The 23487-nt window shown below is 32.5% G+C and overlaps 1 protein-coding gene across 1 annotated transcript in view; it reads left to right on the top strand.

The window, feature by feature from the left end:
• Positions 1–23458, top strand: part of LOC100185624 (fibrillin-1-like) — a 50242-nt gene extending 26784 nt beyond the window's left edge. Inside the window, exons 25-82 of the mRNA XM_026840903.1 lie at positions 3105–3230; positions 3511–3693; positions 3983–4105; positions 4464–4646; positions 4885–5007; positions 5249–5431; positions 5677–5796; positions 5859–6032; positions 6134–6253; positions 6414–6596; positions 6857–6979; positions 7046–7225; positions 7326–7454; positions 7689–7865; positions 8127–8243; positions 8467–8646; positions 8743–8868; positions 9032–9214; positions 9473–9592; positions 9766–9948; positions 10181–10300; positions 10447–10632; positions 10849–10986; positions 11136–11318; positions 11456–11572; positions 11872–12060; positions 12271–12393; positions 12551–12730; positions 12896–13018; positions 13356–13535; positions 13836–13955; positions 14318–14497; positions 14726–14851; positions 15002–15187; positions 15361–15486; positions 15559–15741; positions 15829–15945; positions 16030–16215; positions 16340–16462; positions 16683–16862; positions 17095–17217; positions 17534–17713; positions 17853–17978; positions 18238–18420; positions 18584–18703; positions 18887–19066; positions 19311–19430; positions 19589–19768; positions 19964–20086; positions 20455–20637; positions 20808–20933; positions 21106–21291; positions 21569–21688; positions 21820–22002; positions 22216–22338; positions 22629–22811; positions 22985–23104; positions 23454–23458. Of these exons, the coding sequence (XP_026696704.1) occupies positions 3105–3230; positions 3511–3693; positions 3983–4105; positions 4464–4646; positions 4885–5007; positions 5249–5431; positions 5677–5796; positions 5859–6032; positions 6134–6253; positions 6414–6596; positions 6857–6979; positions 7046–7225; positions 7326–7454; positions 7689–7865; positions 8127–8243; positions 8467–8646; positions 8743–8868; positions 9032–9214; positions 9473–9592; positions 9766–9948; positions 10181–10300; positions 10447–10632; positions 10849–10986; positions 11136–11318; positions 11456–11572; positions 11872–12060; positions 12271–12393; positions 12551–12730; positions 12896–13018; positions 13356–13535; positions 13836–13955; positions 14318–14497; positions 14726–14851; positions 15002–15187; positions 15361–15486; positions 15559–15741; positions 15829–15945; positions 16030–16215; positions 16340–16462; positions 16683–16862; positions 17095–17217; positions 17534–17713; positions 17853–17978; positions 18238–18420; positions 18584–18703; positions 18887–19066; positions 19311–19430; positions 19589–19768; positions 19964–20086; positions 20455–20637; positions 20808–20933; positions 21106–21291; positions 21569–21688; positions 21820–22002; positions 22216–22338; positions 22629–22811; positions 22985–23104; positions 23454–23458 (8666 nt within the window). The remainder of the gene's footprint in view (positions 1–3104; positions 3231–3510; positions 3694–3982; positions 4106–4463; positions 4647–4884; positions 5008–5248; positions 5432–5676; positions 5797–5858; positions 6033–6133; positions 6254–6413; positions 6597–6856; positions 6980–7045; positions 7226–7325; positions 7455–7688; positions 7866–8126; positions 8244–8466; positions 8647–8742; positions 8869–9031; positions 9215–9472; positions 9593–9765; positions 9949–10180; positions 10301–10446; positions 10633–10848; positions 10987–11135; positions 11319–11455; positions 11573–11871; positions 12061–12270; positions 12394–12550; positions 12731–12895; positions 13019–13355; positions 13536–13835; positions 13956–14317; positions 14498–14725; positions 14852–15001; positions 15188–15360; positions 15487–15558; positions 15742–15828; positions 15946–16029; positions 16216–16339; positions 16463–16682; positions 16863–17094; positions 17218–17533; positions 17714–17852; positions 17979–18237; positions 18421–18583; positions 18704–18886; positions 19067–19310; positions 19431–19588; positions 19769–19963; positions 20087–20454; positions 20638–20807; positions 20934–21105; positions 21292–21568; positions 21689–21819; positions 22003–22215; positions 22339–22628; positions 22812–22984; positions 23105–23453) is intronic.
• The last annotated feature ends 29 nt before the right edge of the window (positions 23459–23487 follow it).

Genomic DNA, 23487 nt, shown 5'->3' with positions numbered 1-23487 from the left:
GGACCTTGTGACACTAATGCTTTTTGTGAAAACACAATGAGCTCATTTACTTGCACATGTAATGACAAATATACTGGGGATGGGTTCTCATGCACACGTGAGTAAAAATAATATAACTAAAATTTATAACTAAAAGCCCAACTTGGTTAATTGTTTAATAGATTGGATATTTTTAAAACCTAATAATTTTTTTAATGATTGAAAATGTGTACAGACAATGAGAGTATTATAACCCATTTATAGAAATTGTATGTATTAAAAATTTGTGTTTATTTCATTGTAAAATGTTCATAACTGAAGCTTTTTTTGCAGAGATAACATGCACACCAAAATCTACAACTGGAGTTGTAATCTTTGTGCAACCACAAAGTGTCTATCTGGTTGACCAAGTTGCCACTTATGCTTGCCCCTCCGGCTACACCATGGTTGGATCCAGGCAACTCACTTGTCTCGAAACTGGATTTTTCTCCGACAACCCGCCTATCTGCACAGGTAGAAAATAAATAAATGATGACAGGCCAGCGTATTCTAAAGTTAGGTGTTCGTTACTTTACAATAGCTGGTATACAGCAATCCTGCCTAAAAACTTGTTTTATTATTTTTTGGAGGATAAAAAAATTTATATGTAGTTGTTATCCTTGTTGTAACTCTTAGTAATGCTCAATTAGGTTTACATTAAAAGATAAAACAGTTTAATTATTTGATGATATATGTCTGATTGAGCTTAATCTTAACAAAATTTACAATGTAGATGTAAACGAATGTCGAGAACGTCCATGTGACGAAAATGCAGCTTGTACTAATATTCGTGGTACATTTTCATGCACCTGTAACACTGGCTACTCTGGTGATGGAACTACTTGTCAACGTAAGTTTTCATAAGTTGCAATGATGGTTTTACTTCAATATCATGAATATTTTAAAAGGTGAAGCTCTGGTGTCACTTTAGCAAAAATTTCACTTTTAAAAGATTATTTCAGACAAATGTGTAAAAAATGTGTTTTGTTTTACTTGTAGGAATTTCTTGTAGTGACCCAGTGTCACCCAGCAATGGTTTAATCAGCAATCCAAGGCCAACTTATTACTATGGCAACACTGTCTTCTTCACTTGTCACCTTGGTTACGAGAGAATTGGTTCTCGAAGTATTCTTTGTACAGTTGATGGAATTTGGTCAGAGCCTGAACCAACCTGCGAAGGTAAAGCATTTATTTGAATTTAGTAAAAAGTTGGTAGTTACGTTAATGACATAAATTTTGTAACACACATATAAATTATGTTAGCTAGTGTGTACCACTTTTAATAGTTTTAAAAAATGACCTTTTCCCTTTATTTGATAATACATGTTTTTTCATTTATAATGTATTGTAGTATATTTACCTGAAGAAATCTTCATTTTTATTTACAGACAAGAACGAATGCGACCCTACCTTACCAAGTCCATGCCACAGTCAAGCCACTTGTTCCAATACACAAGGAGGTTATACTTGCTCCTGTAATGATGGATACAGTGGTGATGGTCACTTATGCACAGGTAAATTTATCCGAGAAAAAATGACTCATCGCTATATCCAGACTTTTTGTTTAAAACATTTCTAAATCTTTGCTACCCTAATCGAAGTCACAAATAAAGGTATTATTATATTATTACCTAAAACTCATCACAACTCAATGGTAAAATAAACAAACATTTTTTCTAAACACCAATTTGTAGTACAATATAGTCAAATGCCTCAAAACATTTTTTATATTTACTTTAATTTTTTATATTCCACCACAGAAATAACATGCCGAGCATTGACCCCAATCCTGAATGGTCAATTCACCCCAAGACTTCCTCCATACCGACTTAACGATGTTGTCACCCATACGTGTAATGATGGTTACCAAATACAAGGCAGTTCAACAATAACTTGCCAATCAAATGGTGCATGGTTACCTGCCAGACCACGTTGTGTTGGTAAGTGTAAGATTGCTTGTTTTTATTAAAATTTTAAAATAGGAAAAGAATAAAAAGACTTTATAAAAAAAAAATTAAAAAAAATAGGAAAGAATAAGTAGACTAAATGTTTATATGCTTTCAAACCTTAAGTTCCATCTCCTCTAATGTTATTTTTATTGTTTTAAGTTACTGGGAGGTATGAGACTCTCTTTTTTACAATTTTATACGATCTATTTAGTTATTTTAACCATTTGATACAATTTTTCTATTTTAACTCGTAATAAAATTATTTTTCTTCTTTTTTAGACATAAATGAATGCCAAGACCCTACCACGTGTGATGAAAATGCAAGGTGCACAAATATAAGAGGTGGCTTTGAATGTTCATGTAATGAAGGGTACAGAGGAAATGGATTGACCTGTGAATGTAAGTAACTTTATTATTAAGCTAGGAAAATACTTCTTTTTAACAGCTTGTAAAGATTAAACCTAAGAGGTGGAAGCATACAACTGTTTAATTTGTTAACTTGTAATAACTTTAGAGATTTAAATTATATAAAAATTTAAATGGTTAGACCAATTAAATTGGGACATCAAAGAACCTAATTAGTTTAGCATAGCTACCACCAAATAACAGATTTTTTCTAACTGTTCTTCTTTTGGACATTTTGAAATATTTACATGTGTTTGATTATATTTTCTTTAACATATTAATATAACATTTTCAAACATATCTTAATACAGTGATAACTTGTGATGATCTGGTTGCTCCAACTCACGGTTCCCTGTCATCTCCAAATTCCTCCCCATATGTGATAAGTAATGTGGTTACATTCTCTTGTGACAATGGTTATAGCCTGTCACACACCACGTCTCTTACCTGCCTCCCAAGCGGTTCTTGGTCAGTTAGAGTTCCACGATGCATTGGTAAGTTTATACTGGTATACAGTTATTTTGTTATTGAAATTGTAAAAGTTATTTTAATAGAAATGCACAAAAACACAGGGACCAAGCATTTTAAACTTTTTAATATTAACTCTCTATGAAACTTACATAATTATTGAATCGTGTACTAGTTTTTATAAAAATTTACGTTAATTCTTACAATATTCCTTTTTAGTTCAAATTCAAATATTTGAAATTAACAAACGTTTTTCTACTTAAGATGTAAATGAATGTTTGAGGCCAAACAACTTCCCATGCTCACGAAATGCATCTTGTACAAATACTGATGGCTCATTCTCATGTTCATGCAATGACAGATACACTGGTGATGGTATAGATTGCACATGTAAGTCCAAATATTGTTTATAAATGTCATATTGTTCATATATCTATATTTTAAAAAATGTTAGAAAGAAATTTGTAACACTATGTGTATGGTATAAGAAAACCGTGCTAGAAGTAAAATGTTTCACTCTACGTATATGGTATAGGTAAAAATAGCAAATAAACTTGTAAAAGAAAGTTTCCAACCAAACTTGTAAAAAAAACGAAAAAAGTACAAATTAACTCTGTTATGAAATCAATCCTTAAAATAATGTAATTTAACTAAACTATCTTTCCATCAGTGATTGATTGTCCTGCCCCAAGAGCACCACGAAACGGAAAAATTTCTCCAACTTCTCGTACCAAGTGGTTGGTGGACCAATCTGTGCGTTACATGTGTGAGGAAGGATACGAGTTGGTTGGTACGGAGTTCGCCACGTGCATGAGAGACCGAAGATGGTCATCTCCACCTCCAACCTGCGAAGGTAGGGTTTGAAGTTGTTTTCTTGTTTATCGAGACATTTTTTGTTGTTGCATATTTATTTCTGTTGTGAACCTTGTAATAATCTTGTTAAAAACTTTGCAAATATGTGTTCTTTCTACTGAAATTACAATTTATTTATATTTTTATTTCAATTTAGAAAAGAGTAAACTAACTAAGGTGACAAAAAGAGTAAAACAAGTTTGTAACTATACAGAAATTCAGTGTTTCCAAAACAAAATGGTTATTGTGGCTACCTTACTTCATTATAATTAAAATTGTCAATATTTTAGATGAAAATGAGTGCTTGGCAACTGTATCACCATGCTCTCCTGATGCAACATGTGTGAATGTACCTGGTTCCTATGAATGCAACTGTAATGAAGGATTCAGCGGAGATGGAAACTTTTGCTCACGTAAGAGTTTAAACTGGATTGCTCCAATTTTTAATAATAATTTATATTTTTTTGTTAAGAGTATTTTATAAAAACATCGGAATTTTTGCTTTCGAGGTAATTATTTTTGTCTGCATTTGGAGAAACAATAAAAAGCAATAGACATGAAAATTGACTATATTAACTATTCTTGCATTACATAACCAAAGTGAAAGTTAAAAGCAAAATAAATAAAAACAATAAAACTAAAATAAAATGGGTATTATGATAAGAAATGTAATGAAATTAGAATAAAATGTCTTTAAATTTCAGCTGTGAAATTGTAATAAAACGAAAATTAATATAATAAATTAAATAATAAAATTTTGTAAAATTTCAGGCGTTAAGTGTATTCGTCCTGTTCGCATTGATCACGGAACATACCGACTTTTAACTACCTCCAATATATATGTTGGTACCAACGTTGTGTACCAGTGTAATCCAGGATACAGGATGTCAGGTTCAGCAAGTGCCACTTGTTTAGGAAACGCATTGTGGTCAGAGGTTCCACCTTCATGTACAGGTAAATATGATTAATAATGTGTTTATATGAAAGTATTGTAGTAGGTATAATGCATTGCTTTTAATTAACATTTATTCTGTATTACTTTTAGTACAAGTGCTTATAAGTATAAAATCTCTTGCTGTATTCACACATTCTAAACTTGCAGCTCCTTTTGGATGAAGACTGGTTTCCTGTCGATTTAAATAAAGCAATATATTCGAAAAGTTTTTCAAACCTTTTTCTTTTTTTTTTCCAGACATCAACGAGTGCAGACAAAACAGTGATAGTTGCCATGATGATGCAGAATGTAGAAATAACATTGGTTCATACACCTGTACCTGTCGAGAGGGTTTCAATGGTGATGGCTTCAATTGCGAACGTATGTACTTGCAATTTTAAATTTATATGTTTAAATATGTTATTGTTTAAAAATATTGTTATAAAATTTATTTTTGTTATTTAAACAGGAAATAGGTACATTAATTTAAGTTTTTTTACATATATATGTCTTTATATGTTTTTAAATCTATTAATAAACCAAGGTATATGTAAAAACACTACATATAATAGGTCTATTTCTTTCTTGTGCAAATCTGTTTAGATGTAACTTTTTATTACAGCAAATGAATGTTTCATTCCCAATACACCTGCCTATGCTTCTATTGTTTCACAAACACGAACACGATACATTGCAACCAACACCATCACATATGAATGCAATGGTGGGTATGGAATGGTGGGAGAAGATACCATAACTTGCCAATCTGATGGTTCATGGTCTGCTGATCCACCAACCTGTGAAGGTAAATTGTTTTATTAAATTTTTACTTATGCTTTAAAACCACATTCTTTACATATGCTTTAAAACTACATTGTTTTTGTTATTTTTTACCTCTATGCTTAATATTTACTGTACTTTTATGTTCAGCTTAATTATTTTATCACTTTCTTGATTTTGAACTGACTGAAATGTTGAAAATATTTTCAAATTGTTGTTTAGTTAAAATTACAGGCAAATATATGATGTGGTTTAATTTTCCCAATTTAGACAATGATGAGTGCACACAAAACACACCATGTGATCCAAATGCATCTTGCGATAACACCCCTGGAAGTTATACCTGTTCCTGTAATGAAAGATATACTGGCGATGGAGAAACTTGCACTGGTAACAACCTAATAAAAGTCAAACTTAATTCTGACCAAAATTAATTACAATTTTTTTTTCAGAAATACAGTGTGGTTCACTTTCAAATCCAACTTCTGGCACGGTTACCATTCCCTCACAGACTGTTGGCGGTACAGCAACATATTTATGCAACACTGGTTATGTCATTCATGGAGCAACTACCCGTACATGTTTATCAAGTGGAAGTTGGTCTAAATCTCCACCTCAGTGCATAGGTTCATATATATAACCAATCTATTGATATTTTTCATTTCATTGTTCAAAAATAATGATTTTTCAATAGTGATATTTTTATTCTTCCAAATTTATTTTGTAGATGAGAACGAGTGCATCACTGGAGCTCAATGTGACATTCATGCAACTTGTTCCAATACTATTGGAAGTTACACATGCCAATGTGATCAAGATTATACTGGAACTGGAGAAGTTTGCACAAGTATGTTCAAGATATACTGAATAATAATAAGTGTTTGTTATCTACTTTGATTCTTTACAAAAAGAAGCTTTTTATAGAATGTCTGCGTTGAGATCTGTGTACAATTTATCATAGTGTATCTTTAAAATATCAATTTACCTATTTATTTATTTTATTCCAGAAATAACGTGTGCTGAACTCTCTTCACTGGATAATGGAAGCTTGCATCCAGAACTTCAACGACGATATGATGTAAACTCATTTGTAAGATACAGATGTGACACTGGTTACCAACTTACCGGAAGTCAAATTATTCAATGCACTTCTGATGGTCTTTGGTCAGAACAACCACCAACTTGCGAAGGTAATTATTTCAAATTGATTTTAATATTATTTATTATTAGCACTGTCAGTTGTTAAGTTCTGATGTTTTAACCAAAAGATACATGATTTGACGCACATAATGGATATTGCTACAAAATTATGTGAAAAACAATGTAAAAATGCATCACCTACAAAGTTATACACATTGTAACTTGCAGAGTGACATGAGGTGTATGAAATTTTGCAATGAGCATAGTAGTTATTCCTTTGTGCAGTTTCTTAACACTTTATGTTTCTTAGATATTAATGAATGCACCCCTCGGTTAAACGAATGTGATTCAAATGCAAGTTGTGAAAATTCTGTTGGAAGTTTTACTTGTACTTGCAACAGTGGCTACACTGGAACTGGTATTTTCTGTGAAGGTACGTCATCACATCTTACTTTTAGGATGCAATAAGTTAAGTTTTTCAGAATTTTCTCTTCTTCAGAAATTAAGTGCCAAAAGCCAGCAGAGATTTTGAAAGGAAACTTAGATCGTCATCTTCTTGAGTACAGCATAAATGAAACTGTTACATACACTTGTTTGAGTGGTTACCAGATCGATGGGGAAGAGAGCCTTGTGTGTCAATCAAATGGCCAGTGGTCTCATCCTGAGCCGTTGTGTGTTGGTAAGACCTAAACACAACACAGTTATGTTAAAATTTTATATATTTCATTATTTTGAATTGAAGTTAAAGAATATTTTGTTAACTTTTTTAATTTATTTAGACATTGATGAGTGCAATGATGATATCATTACCAATCCTTGTGATGCCAGTGCAACCTGTGAAAATATTCAGGGAAGTTTCATATGCACATGCAATTCTGGATACACTGGTGATGGTCTTTCATGTGAAGGTAAAATTTATGACCAATCTTAGGGTCCAACACTTAAGTTATAAAACAAAATAATTTTTGTTTGATACTGGCACACAATAAAGTTAGTTGTTCACTTTGATAGAAAAAGCTATGAAAACACTCTGTATTTTTAATAAAGCTAAAATTGGTTTTATTTGGCAGAACTAAGTGTCATATATTTGGTTGATCCAACTGATTTGTTTTTTTATTCTAAAATTGTGAATTTATTTTTAGAAATCACATGTTCCACCCCATCAAGCCAGTTTGCTGAACTCCTCTCACCTCAGGAAAGTTACAGAGTTGGAGAAGTAGCCGAATACATTTGTGGTGTTGGATTTACACTTATGGGTAGTGCTAGTATCACATGCACAGATAATGGACATTTCTCCGATCTTCCGCCAACTTGCACAGGTAAAGCTTAATATGTAAAGTCAATATTTTGCTGACATCAAATACTTTTACCATTTTAATAAGGGATATTTGTTTATTGAAGCTTTAACTTAACTACATCAACCTGTATTTATTGATTTAAATGTATATATGAATCTTGACATCAAAAGGGGCTTTATGTAATTGTAATTAAATCCATGTCAGAATACTTATATAAAAAATATAAATTGCTTTTAGCAACTTGTTCTAGCCTTTTGCTGTATACCTACATTCTCTTTTTAGATGTAAATGAATGTAGCAGCAGTCCATGTGATGTGAATGCAGCCTGCACAAACATCAGAGGAGATTTCACATGTACATGCAACAGTGGTTACCAAGGAAATGGAGACACTTGCACAGGTAAGTTGTCTATTATAAAAGTTATATAATCAAAGAAAAATATTTTGCACAAAAAGTAGGATATTTCTTTCGTTTAAAGAGTGTAGTTTACTTGTTAAATAATCTTGATTTATCTCTTTCTATTTAGTGTAAAAAAGTAAAACCTTTACTGTAGCTCCTTTTTGGTTTAAACCCTATAACCAAGGTTTATCAAAATTATTAATTTATTGATCATATTTTTTAGGTATCACATGTCGGGACCTAAATGCGCCAGACAATGGTTTCATCAGCAACCGACGTGATGAATATGTATCTGGCAACACTGCAGTGTTCCGTTGCAACAATGGATATGCCCTCAGCTCAAGGACACCACTGAGGTGCATGGAGTCTGGTGATTGGTCAGATGTTGAACCAACTTGTGAAGGTAAAAATTAAATATGTATTGACTAAATGTATTTGAAACCTTACATTCAATATTGTGGGGTGGTGACTAAAAATGTGTCTAAAAATCTATTTACAGACAAGAATGAATGTGACCCTACCCTACCAAGTCCATGCCACAGTCAAGCCACTTGTTCCAATACACAAGGAAGTTATACTTGCTCCTGTAATGATGGATACAGTGGTGATGGAAGCTTTTGCTCACGTAAGTTAGAATTTACTTGTATATGGGTACTTGCCAGAAAAACTAGCATTTAACCTAAGTTAGTTTTACATTTTCTGCCCTTTGTGGTATATCTTTCAAGCATGTATACTGTGCATTCAAATTTAATAGATGCTAATCTATAACAAAAATTCTTACTGTGCAGAAATTACCTGTGGCATCTTGCTACCAATCGCACATGGAAGTTTTACTCCACGTCGTACAAGTCCATACCCAATCTTAACTGAAGTTACATTTTCATGCAATTCTGGCTTTCAGTTGGTTAGTGATGCGGTCATTGTATGCCAAGCAGATGGTACTTGGTCAGATGAAAGACCACAGTGTGAAGGTAATGGAAACTTATGTTGAGAATATTATTGTATAAAAATATGTTTAAAATTTATATATCCATTTAATAAAATTAAATATTTATCGTTTTAAATAGTGTTTGAAAATAGTGTATATTGCACTCAATTAACACCCAATAGTTTTAAAATAATAAAAGTTTAATTTATTAAATTACTTATAAAAAATGGCTATAAAAATACTTTTGTGTCTAATGCTATTTTATCTAATGTTCATTATTAATTGAAACACTGTTATTCAGATATTAATGAATGTGATGATCCAACGAAATGTAACGAAAACGCAGTGTGCACCAACACACGTGGAAGTTATCAATGCACTTGCAACTCTGGGTTCAGGAAAGTGGGAGATACCTGCGAGTGTAAGTTGAACTGATTTATTATTATACTGATAAATTTTTACAACTAAAACAAAAAAATAAAAGTTTGCTTTATTCAGGAAAATGTAATTTTTAAGTTCTGCTTACATTTAAAAACATTAAAAAACGTCAAAAGCTTTTTAATCCTAATTTTTTATTCATCTTCTGCTTTCCAGTAATCACATGCGTTGAGCTTTCTGCACCAGTAAGAGGTTCTGTAACATTTGATGAAGATACGCCATACCCCCTTGGAACAACTGCAACATACTCATGCAACACTGGCTACACTGTAATAGGAATAAGCAGTTTGACTTGTTTGGGAACTGGTCAGTGGTCTTCCACTCCACCAGCATGTGCAGGTAAAATTTTAGCAGCTTTCTATAGGAGCTTTTTACTATATATATTTTTCCTATGCTTCCACATTTACTTCCTAGTTTTTTGAAAATAATTTTTCTGTCCTTTTTTTCATGTTTTAACAATATTCTCACATAGTATTAATTTTTCAAAAAAGTGCAAATATTTCAAGGTTAATCTATTTCAAAATTAGGCATTGGCAGTTTATTTAAAAGTAAAATTATCTTAACTATTTAGATACAAACGAATGCAACACCGTTTTCCCATGTTCATCTAATGCTAACTGTGAAAACACTGATGGTAGTTACACTTGCACATGCAAGGACGGATACAGTGGTGATGGAATATCTTGCACAAGTAAGATACATAAAGATAATATTTTGTAAAATCTGTTCTAAATATAGCTGATTTTTAAAAACATTTAAATTGTTTTTTATTTTTTTATAATATAAACCTAGATAAAGAAAATTAAGTATTGATTAAACTATTTTTATGATTTACAGAAATTCAGTGCAATAGACCAAGTCATCCTGATCAGGGTAGAATTGTTGGCAGCAGAATCTTCTTGAAATACGACATTGGTTCAACTGTAACTTTCCAATGCAACAGTGGGTACGACTTGGTCGGTGATGCAACTATCACTTGTGAAGATGATGGTTCATGGTCCTCTGATGAACCAACTTGCACAGGTATATATGTGTCATATTATGCCTGTTTTATATGTCAGCATAAGGTAAATTGTGTTAAAAAGTTAAGAACAGTTTGTGCATTACTGTCTTTTACAAAAAAATTTTGTTACAACCCACAATTTGTGCAAAATGATCACAAATGTAATATGACACAAATTCAGGAAGACTGTTGTCATTTGTCCTATACTTCAATAAATACATTGATAAATTTTGCAGATACTGATGAATGTTCTGCAAACATCAGCCCATGTGATGAAAATGCGGAATGTACAAATGTTGCTGGTGGATTTTTCTGCACTTGTAACCATGGATACCGAGGACCGGGCAATAAAGCAGCTCAAAGAACATGTGAATGTAAGAATATATGAACAAATATATTTTTTACTTTTTAGTTAGTCATTTAAAATACCCAATTTTCAACTACTTTTTGCAGTGATTATAATTACCTTTTCAATTTTTCTCGATAAATGAATGACCTAAAATTCTATGTAAAATTTGTTTAGTGATTAATTGTGACGATCGACCTGCTCCAAGTCGTGGCAGTGTTACATCTGAAAGTTCTTCCCCCTTTTTACTTGGAAACACTGTTTCATATTCATGCGACAGAGGTTTCACTCTTCGTGGTATTAGCAGTGCGACCTGCCAAGAGAATGGTTTTTGGAGCAGCAATACACCCGTGTGCACTGGTAATGTATTTTATATTACTTACTAAAAAATTCAATAATTTGTTTCCATAAATACTTTAACAAAACTCTCTTTTAAACATTATGTTTTCACAAGTACAAATGCTAGTTCATTTTAATTAATGAATTTAACTTTTCAGATATAAATGAATGCGGTCGGAATCCATGTGGGGATAATGCTATTTGTAACAACCGCGATGGTGGATTTGAATGTGTGTGTATCGATGGTTATTCAGGAGATGGCCAAATCTGCACATGTAAGTACTTACTTTACTTTACCACACTTATTTTCTTCCAATTAAATATAAAATGTTTTTAACTGGTAAGTGTGTTTTAACAACTGCTGTTTTGTCACTATATCCAGTCTTTTTGTTTAAAATATTTTTAATTCTTTGCTACCAAAAGCAAAGATACAAATAAAGTTATTATTATATTATACTCACAGTGTAGCCTATTTCTAGGCTATCCTAATATGAAGTTTTATTGAATTTAAATTTCTATTTTTATTAGACTGTTTTTTTCAAACATATATAAATACACAACCTTTGTTTTGCAGTAATTCAATGCAGGGATCCAGAGCAGATTGTTAACGGTCGAATTGTTTCCACATTTGCTGGAAGTAATGGCTACATCAGGAACAGTGTTGTTAGATATGCTTGCAACACTGGCTTTGTTATGGATGGAGATAACGAACTTACCTGTTTGGAAACTGGCGTGTGGTCATCTGACTTTCCAACATGTCAAGGTGAAAATATAATCAAATAATTATTTTTTTAATTGTTTTGTGAGACTTGTTGGTGAGTGTGTGGATTTTTAACTGGAAATAGGTTGTGAGAGATTGGTAAAAAAATATAACTGAAGGTGTTCTTTACCTTAAATTGTTTTTTTAAAACTGATTGATGAGTGTGTGCATTTTTCAATTAGAAATAAGTTGGGAAATTTTTCTTCATTTCAGATGTTGATGAATGTTCTTCACGAATAAGACCATGCGATTCAAACGCAAGATGTGAAAATTCAGTTGGAAGTTTCACTTGCACTTGTAACAGCGGTTACACTGGAACTGGCTTTGTATGTGAAGGTAAGTCTTTATTATTCCCTTGTATAAAAATAGAATGTTTAACTCATAAAAATAAGATCAGTTATTGAAAAGTATAACTATGTACCATAAAAAATTCTCTTAAAGGTTTTTAATAAAAAAATGTTGTTTTGTATAATGAAAAATAAAACTCTTTCAGAAATTACTTGCCGAAATCTTTTAAGTTCTCGCCACGGTTCATTCTCTTTGTCCCTAAATGGAAATGTGATTGGCTCTGTTGCTACTTTCACTTGTAACCCTGGTTACACAATAAGTGGGGATGCTACTTTAACTTGTGGTGATGATGGAGCATGGTCAGGATCTGAACCATCATGTGTTGGTACGAAAATTTATTTATATTTATTTTATACTTTTACACAAAAACATTTCATTTGTTTTTGTAATTTTTTTTAAAAAAAAGTATAAAAAGTAAACTTTTTTAGCAATGGTAAAGACTGTCATCTAGTTCAAGTAATACAATCTGTTGAATTCAATAATTTTACAGATGTAAATGAATGCACTGAGGGTGACAGCCCTTGTGATGAAAATGCTGAGTGCGTGAACTTTATTGGTGATTACAGATGTACTTGCAATACTGGATACGAAGGAAATGGAATTCAGTGCAGCAGTAAGTACTACTTAGTACCAATATATATATATAGACTATTGTTTATAGATATATAGTAATTCATAAATATCTCTTGTGACAATGTTTAACATTGTATTCTGTTTGAATGTACAAACTATTACTTTAAATATGACAACGAAGCTCAGAGCTTTTGTGGTTTAGATTTTACTTACATACTTTCTATAGGTTGTATGTATAGTCATTAGTTTATGATCTTTTACTAATATATTTTTTTAACTTTAAATAATTTAATTTTACAATGCATACCTTCTGACCAAATTTTACAACCTACAGAAGATATGTATATAGTAAATAATTTGAATCTCTGTCAATGCAGAAATATCTTGTGGAGAACCTATTGTTCCAAGCCATGCCAGTATAGTTGATCCAAAGAGTGGATATGTCTATGAAGACGTGGTGGAGTATCAATGTGATGATGGTTACAACATTCAAGGATCAAGCACTATTACTTGTCTTGCAACGGGAAGGTATTCAGACTTCCCACCAGTGTGTACAGGTAATTTCATGTTTATGAATGAATGTGACTTGCTTTATCCTTGCAAGGCCCGAAAACGATAGTCATTATGATACGGGTGTTCTGTTTTATACACCTTGTGCCAGCTTACGAGTTACCACGAATAAGTTTGTAGGTTACTTGGTCTAACAATTGTAGCAGCATTCAGCCTTAAACCATAAAATATCATGCTCAATTTTTTCAGAGTATTTTTTTTACAAATCATTTGCACTGATATACATGCAGCGAGATTTAAAATAGCTTCACCACTAGAATAATATCTTCTAATATTCCAATTCACAGATGTTGATGAATGCCGAGACAATCCATGCCATGCTGATGCTGCTTGTAGCAACCGTGGTGGAACATTTGTTTGCACTTGTAATACAGGTTACAGTGGTGATGGAATTACTTCTTGCACAAGTGAGTTTATATTTCATTTTTATATCATGCAAATTACACTTTTTATAACATATACCAATTTTTATAATATGTGCAAACTACAGTTTTTATAACATATAACATGCAAACTCTTCAGTTTTTATAACAGAAAACTACAATCTCTGTGCCAATTTAAACATAATGGTTTCGAAATTTTTTTGAGTTTTTTATAAAACTCATTTAGAAAAAAAATGCAGCTTTATTTATAAAAGAAAATTAGAAAACTTACAAAATAACCTATACTTCTAGAATAATAATGTAAAAAAAACAGATCTGAACCCATTTTTCTTTAACTCCTGTTCAGTCTTCACTTATTATTATATTCTATTTTTTTTGCCATTCAGGAATCACATGTCCAAGCTTGTCTGCCCCAAGTAATGGTTTCATCAGCAACACACGTGATGAATATGTTGTCAACTATGTTGCCATATTCAGATGTAACAATGGATATGAACTTAACAGCCAAACACCTCTTACGTGTCAGAGCACAGGCTCCTGGTCACACGAGGAACCAACTTGTACAGGTAAATTTTGTTGAAAGAAACGCTCTGTGATAGGAGGTATAGGTTGTAAAAATAAATATGTTCTGCTTGCCTAATTGGAGAAAATGTCATTATATGTAAATGTAGGTCCTCGTTTTATCAATTTGGGAGTTTATGTAAATAAAATGATGGTTTATGTAACATTAGTTTGGTTATATAAGAATATAGTAATTTCTGTTTTGATAAAACGTTAATAAACATTTTATACAGACAAGAATGAATGTGACCCTACCCTACCAAGTCCATGCCACAGTCAAGCCACTTGTTCCAATACAGTTGGAAGTTTCACTTGTTCTTGCAATGATGGATACAGTGGTGATGGAAGCTTTTGTTCACGTAAGTAGAAGTTCTGTTCATAATGTAACAAATAATGAGACTTTTGTCATTTAGACAACAACTTTTTGTTTCTCTTTATGTTATATGCAATATTTTATTTGAATTTTTTGTATGTATCAGATGAATGAAACTGTTTACTTATTTCCACAGCTGTTCGTTGCTCTCAACCCAACATTCCCAGCAATGGAAGAATTACTGATCGTTTTATTTTCACTCATTATGATATTAACAGTAGTGTAACCTTCATCTGTAGAACTGGTTACCAGATCGTTGGTGTCGAAACCATCACATGTGAAAGCAGTGGTCAATGGTCTGATCAAGAGCCAACATGTCAAGGTACACAGCTTTATTCTCAAAGTTTTTAACATTATATCGTGGGCTAAATCTTTAGTATATAGTTTTGTTTTCAATGTGTTAAAATTTAAATAAAAATGTAATGAAAAAGTGGTTTTGTTTTTTTAAACATTTTTAAAATATGTTCATTAACACTTCACACAACATTATTTCAGACATTAATGAGTGTTCAGCTCCTGACTTGAACCAGTGTGACAATAATGCAGAATGTACAAACAGCGAAGGTGGACATACATGTGCTTGTAACCATGGTTACCATGGAAATGGAAGGCAGTGTACTTGTAAGTAATATCATTTTAGGTTTTATAACTTTTTAACCAACACTCAAGCTTTAAACAATGTTTCTTTTTCAGTGATTATCTGTCCAGACAGACAAGCACCAAGCCATGGCACCCTTTCAACAGATAGCACTAGACCATTTACATTGGGAAATACTGTTTCCTACACTTGTGACAGTGGGTACCAGCTTAGTGGCAGTGACAGTGCAGAATGCCAGCAGAATGGTGTGTGGTCTGCACGAGAACCAACATGCAGAGGTAATAAAACCACAAACATTTTAAATTTATAATTTCATACTGGAAATTTATATTTATTTTTTTAAACTTTATTTTGCTCTTTTATAGATATTAACGAATGCCTGAGTAGCCCATGCAATGAAAACGCAGTTTGTGGAAATTTACCAGGAAGTTTTGAATGTACATGTCGGGTAGGATACTCAGAAGATGGACAACAATGCTCAGGTACCATATCACTCTTTTTAGGCTTGTGAATGCCTCGATCCTAAGTAGTTATACCTAATTTTTTAATATTGTTTGTTTTTTCAGCTATACAGTGCAGAACACCAAACCAAATTCCAAATGCACAAATCATATTTACTTTTAAAACAAGCGATGATTACACTGTGGGCAGTTTTGTACGATACAGATGTCTCACTGGTTATAACAGTGTGGGTTCGAACCAAGTCACATGTCAGCAATCTGGCCAATGGACAAGCTTCCCAACCTGTGAAGGTAAAGTTTGTTTAATGACTTATACAGCCATCTATTGCTGCCTATGCCGTATGTCCTTTGTGTTGTGTTAAGATAACAATGTAATGCATTTTTGTATTGCTTCTAATCATACTGTTTATGACAGATATTAACGAATGTACTGCTCAAGAAAGTCCATGCGATCCAAATGCAGGTTGTGTAAACACACCCGGCAGTTATGAATGTAATTGTAATGCAGGCTACACAGGTTCTGGAAGCTTCTGTCAAGGTAAGCTTCTCTTAACTTGCTTTGAAACGTTTTATTTATGTAAGCTCGTTCTCAAATAATTAAATATCAATTTTTTACAGGTTGTAGAATTAAAATACAACATGGTTTTTCATAAAAAGTAACACAACTAAACTATTTAGTTCACAACACTGAGAATACTCACTTGATTTTCACATACACTAAAAAGCTAGACTTTAAAAAATTATGTCTTAAATTGTAGAGATAAAGTGCAGAAATATTAGAAGACCGTTGAGTGGTTCATACCAGTCAACTGAAAGCAGCAATATCATCGGAAATGTTGTCACATTCGAATGTATTGATGGTTACACACTGGTTGGCCAGGCATCTATTACTTGCCTTGATACAGCTTTGTGGTCGGATTCAGAACCAGCTTGCAGAGGTTAGAAGTGAATGAATGCATGTATCACTTACTTATCACTACCGGAACAAACAATGACACTCGTTGTACCATGAGTGCCGTATTTTAAACACCTTGTGCTTTTTTATAAGTTTATAGGTATATGACTGTTTTGTTGAAAAAAGTTATTTTTTATAGCCGATAAATTGATTGACTGTTGGGTTGAAAGCAATAAGTGACGAAGATTAGATAACTTTATATTGTCATCCCTTAGATGACAATGAATGTATTGATGGGACCAACAGTTGTGACACCAATGCAAGATGTGATAATATTCCTGGATCTTACAGATGTACATGCCATACAGGATATACTGGCAATGGAAGACAATGCTCAAGTAAGATTTCACAATATTCTATAACTTCTATATAATTGTGATAATTAATTGATTTTGTTTATTTATTTTGACCAGTGTTGAGTAAAAATTAATTCTTAACCGCTGATAAAAACCTACATTTCTCTGACTGAACCCCCATTTAGGTTCATAGTTGTATCATTGGTGATCAAATTTAGTCAGCCTTAGTTACAAGCATAATTAACATAGGGGTGTATATTTTAGGATTATGACATTCAGTTTATCAATGGCAGTAAAAAGCAAGCTAATGAAGTAAAAATCAGATTTGCAAAATTTTTCAAATATTTATTTGTTGTAGGGTCTTCCTGCTCCATACCGCCCACAACTGGTGCAACAATATCAAGTGGGGAAAAATCTGTGTATTTGGTTGGTAGTGTGATAGTGTACTCATGTGGAACTGGATTTACCATGAATGGTCCAAGCAGCATTACTTGCCAAGCCAATGGTCAATGGACTTCCTTGCCTCCTGCTTGTTCAGGTATTTATATTATTTTATAATTTAAAAACGATCCATAACACAGTAACAGCATGCATTATTGTCATTCAGTGTATTTAAAACCTAATTTACAAGTTAGATGGACTTTATTTTAATGAGTTTTGAAAATTTTATAACCTAGATATTAATGAATGTGCGGATATCTTCAATCAACCATGTGACCCACATGCAACCTGCACAAACACACACGGAGGTTTCCAATGTACTTGCAACACAGGTTACAGTGGAAGTGGAAGTTTTTGCTCACGTAAGTTATGTAACAAAATTGTGCATATGTTGTGCGATTGTACGCATAATGATCATTAAACTATTTAAATAAGAATGTTTTGTTTATTTAAATTACATAAATTGTCAAACTGGGCTGTGAAACTGTGTAATATGGAATAAATGTACATGTTTGACATAAAAATAATAATAGCTTCCTTTTTTTTACCAGTGCAATAAAAATTCATGTTTGGTACAACAAATATTATTTTCTTTCAATTGTTTTTTTTTTGTTTACACAGAGGTATCCTGTGAAGAGTTGCCAGCTCTAACAAACGGCCGACATCAATCCTCAAAAGCTGCAAGATATTCCGTTGGTGATGTAGTTACCTATTTGTGTAACACTGGTTACTTGATCAGTGGTTCAGACACATTAACCTGCAGTAGTGATGGTGTTTGGGACAACATAGCACCGATCTGTATTGGTAAGTTGAATGTATTGAGACTGTGTGCTGAATAACCTTGTACGGAAGGTATGAATAACCATTTTGAGTTTTATTCTGTTATAGCTTAGTTTTATTTCTGTTACATTTATATTTTTAACTGTTCTTTGTTTTTAATTGTTTTTAATATATTTTTCATAATTAGATGATGATGAGTGCCTGAACGACCAACCTTGCAGTGTGAATGCAGACTGTAACAATAACGTTGGTTCTTTTACTTGCGTCTGTCAGAGTGGATACCAAGGAAATGGAATCAATTGTCAAGGTAAGTTTTGTAAATGTATTTTACCATGAGCTTTTATAGGTTTAAAAAACATTATTTTAAACGCTCAAAGATATTTCTGCTATTTTCCTCTAAAACGCTTGCAAGAATATTTTTCTCAAAATATAAGTTTAGGTGAGTTCCAACTCATTATTAAAGATTTTTATCATAACATACCTGTTGCAGAAATCCGATGCGCACGCCCTACATGGCCTCTGCACGGAAGTTTTGCTCCAGAAGATCCTTCTTATGGCGTTGGAGATACCATAGCTTTTGAATGTGAAAATGGCTATGGTTTGGACAGAGATGCCACCATTGAATGTACAAACACTGGAGAATGGTCTGGACCATACCCACGCTGCACAAGTGAATATTTAAATTATACTTTTATTTTTTTCACTTTTAACTTGAATTATACTTTTATTTTTTTAACTTATTTTGATTTTTTTTAACTAAAACGATTATCTAAGAATATTACAAAAAATTATTTTATGTAACTGCTTAGTCATTTTAACTATTTTTTTTTTGTAACAATATTGTGTTTTAAATAAAAACTAACCAAGTTATTTTATGTACTGCATATCAGTTCTAACTGTTTTATTTCCAAAAGACATTGATGAGTGTGTCATCGGCAATGACTGTGGACCAAACGCAACTTGCACTGATACCATCGGAAGCTATCAGTGTGCCTGTAACATTGGTTACTATGGCGATGGAAGAACATGCACACGTAAGTAACATTACTTCTTAACTATAACTATATTTTTAATTTGTTAGCTTTTTGTAACTTGCTGTTTAAATTTATTTTATCCCTTTAAAGGACTTACAAGATAATTTTTATTGATACCACCATCAAATTTTAATATATATATTTCTGTTCAATTTCAGGTTCTGTATGCATTCCACCAAACAATGTAACAGGTGCAAGTTACACTCCAATTAAAGATGAATATGACTCTGGCAATCGTGTTGCTTACACCTGTGGCACTGGATATCGAACCCACGGATCATCTGTTTTAACTTGTCAAGCCAATGGACTGTGGTCAAGTGCTGAACCTACATGCATAGGTGAGAAAACTGTGACATTTTAATTGATGGTAATATTTTAATTTTTGTCATGATTTTAAAACTGCTAACTTTATGTTCCTACAGCTTAAACACATTAATTTTGTTAAAAAAAGTAACAAATATCTTTGACCAAACTTTTCTGTAATTACGGCACCTTTTTGCCGCAAAAATGTCATTATCATTGTTAACATGTAGATGATGATGAGTGCACACCTCATGGAAGAATTTGTTCTCGTCAAGCTACATGTCTCAACTCACCTGGTTCATACACATGCACATGCAACACTGGTTATACTGGGAATGGTATCTTTTGCACAGGTATGATATTCAATATTGTTAACTGCAGAAATAAAGTAAATCATTATAATATTAATAATAATAACTTTTATTTGTCTCTTTAATCATGATAGCGAAGATTTAAAAATATTTAAAGCCAAAAGACATGATATAGCGACAAAACAACAGTTGTTACACGTTAACAGTTAAAAACATATTTACTTTTAATTGAAAGAAAATAAGCATGGTCACTACACCCATTCATTTATATTTTTATTTTTCAAGATAGTGAAACTGTTGTATATCTTCCTGCTATAACTTCTATCATTTTATCTTGGTACAAACCATTTTGGTCAGTCTCCGTCCTGTTTTTTTTCTACCTAATATAATTGAACATTCTTTAATGGCAGGAATTGTATGCCAAGTACCACCAGTCATTAGAAATGGTCGATACGCTCCCAGGACATTGGATGTTTGGGGACTTGGTGTTGAAGTGAGATACCAATGTAACAGTGGTTACACATTAAGGGGTGCCAGCCGTATTTCTTGTATCAACAATGGGCAGTGGTCAAGTAATCCACCAGAGTGTGAAGGTACATATAATTTAGATTTAGTTGCATGTAAATGCCTAATTAATATACCTTGAATAAAAACCTAATTACATTTAGCAGTAAAAGATATACCTATGAATGTTGCTTATTAGTATATAGAAAAAACAGTAAAATTTATTTTTTCTGTTTTTAATTTTTTTTTCCTTTTGCAGATACTAATGAGTGTGCAGACCCTTTTAACCAACCATGCCATCAACATGCCACTTGCACAAACACAATTGGTGGTTACAACTGTGCTTGCAATGCTGGGTATAGTGGAGATGGTAGTTTCTGTGAAAGTAAGTCAGAGCTAAGAAATATTATTAAACAAAATCTAATCAACCAAAAAACGTTTTTTATTTAAAAAGATATTTTTTCATATATTGTATTAAAAGAGTTCGCAAACCATGTTCCTTTGATTTTCTGAAACAATCTGTACATTTTCTGTTTGTCATTAAGATGTATTTATAGGACCTGCATGCGGCCTTCCACCATCTATTTTACATGCAACATACGCTCCAAGTAACAGGCAACGATTTGCAGCCAACTCAGTAGTCACATATACATGTAGTAGTGGTTACAGGATATCCAGTGGTGGTACAGTGACTTGTCAGCAAGATGGCTCATGGCTACCAACCCAACTTCCTACATGTGAAGGTTAGAAATTGGTTTTAATTTAGAAATTATTTTCTGAATGTATATTTCACACTTAAAAATAAGATAAATTTAGACAGAATTTTTGGGGTTATTAGGTCATGCTCCAAAAGAAACATAACAAATACAGTAACAACCTAAACGTTTTATTAAGTTTTTAAATAAGGTATATAGCATAAGGTCATTAAACTTAACAGTAGAAATTTTTATGGTTGTATTTAATCTTAGATTGCAGTGTGGAAAGGACTACCTGTTTTCTAAAATAAAAACTTTTATGCAGATATCAATGAATGTAATGAAGGTCATGACTGCCACTCCCATGCCACCTGTACAAACATACCAGGCAATTATCGCTGTACGTGCAACACTGGATATTCAGGATCTGGACAACACTGTCAAGGTTAGAAAAAAAAAAACATTTTAAAACAAAAACAATATAATTTACATCCAATGCTTTTTATAAAAAAAAACAAAAACAAACTAGCTAATTCAAAATTACACATGTAAATTTTGTTTTGTTTTCTTATACAGAAGTAACATGCAATCCACCTGTGAACCCAAATCAAGGTTTTTATATCCCAAGAAGCGCCCCGCGATGGTATGCAGGAATATCTATACAGTTCCAGTGTAATAGAGGATACAGGGTTGTTGGAGAAAGCTCAGCAACATGTCAGAACAATGGACATTGGTCTTTACAGACACCACCATGCACAGGTATTTCTTTTTATTTGATTAAAGGAAGAAGTGTTTTTAATATCTGATTGATGACATTTATACTTTGCTATTGAAGCTACTAAAATTACAATCATGCAACAGCTAAAACAGAACATGATTTTGAGCTTTCACAATTAAAAGCAATATGTTCATATTTTGCAATAACAAATTCTAAAAAACTTAATGAACTAAACAATAATATTAATTTTTTAGATGTAAATGAATGCCATAATGACCCAAGACCTTGTAGCCAACATGCACAATGTGTAAACAATGAAGGAAGTTATAGATGTACTTGCTCACTTGGATATTTCGGTGATGGTGTCAACTGCATGCGTAAGTTTATTTTAACTCTCGTTCTGCAAAGTTAAGTTTCACACTGCTTTGTTTTGGGACCTGAGCTTTTAAAAGATTTCACTTTACAATAAGTTATATTTGCACATGTATAGCACTGCGGCCAATTGGTTCAGTCATACATAAAAAAACTTACCTACAAAGTTGTCGAGGTCATTTGTAAGTGAGCATGGGGTGTATAAACAGAACACTCATGTTATAACCACAACCGTTGCCTGCCATGCAAGGGTAAACATGTGGCATTCATTTACTCATTCATTCATTTCATACAGAGAGAACATGTTCTGAGCCGCCAGTGCCACACCAAGGAACATTTGCAAGAGATGGTAGAGTTGAATGGGTTGTCAGTGATATTGTTGTGTATTCGTGTAACACTGGGTATGCTCTTCTTGGACAAAGGCAAGCACAATGTACGGACAGTGGTCAGTGGAGCCCTGTGCCACCAACCTGCAGAGGTACGCTATTCTTTTGTGTATGATACTTAAAAATGTGTACTAGGCATTCTTAAAATCTTAACTGTATAAATAATAAATAGGTTTTGCAGAAAAGGCAAACAAACTTCCAAATTTTTAAGAACATTATTTTGTTTTGTTACATTGATCTATAACTAATGATAATTTTCTTTTAGATGTAAATGAGTGTTTGAACTCGAATCCTTGTCATCAAACAGCAACATGTGTAAACAATGAAGGAAGCTACACATGTAGATGTCCTCATGGACACCAAGAAGAGGGAGAGTCTTGTGTTGGTAAGTAACTGCTTTTCTCTTGTGTTAATTGTTTATGCTCCAACGTAACTTGCGCTTAACACTACTCAATAACTATTTAAAGGCAGTATAGACTTAAAATTTAACAATATTGTTTCAATACATTACCTGTAAAAAATTCCTTGAAGCTGATTCTTATCTGGTGCTGATAAAGTTCAATGCTTCTTGTGTAAAGAAATACAGTAAGAATATGTTGCTTAGAAAATGCAACAGTCAAAAAATACAACCAATTATATAATAAAATAGATATATTTTCGCTCACTTCGCATCTTTAGTCTCTTATCCAAAAAGAAATAATACAAATTTGCTGATTTTCTTTATGTTACTACAGAATAAATAACCTGTATATTTAATGTTGCAGCGAT

Source organism: Ciona intestinalis, chromosome 2 (assembly GCF_000224145.3).
Source record: "Ciona intestinalis chromosome 2, KH, whole genome shotgun sequence".
Lineage (NCBI taxonomy): Eukaryota > Metazoa > Chordata > Ascidiacea > Phlebobranchia > Cionidae > Ciona > Ciona intestinalis.
This window is presented reverse-complemented; position numbering and strand designations above follow the sequence as displayed.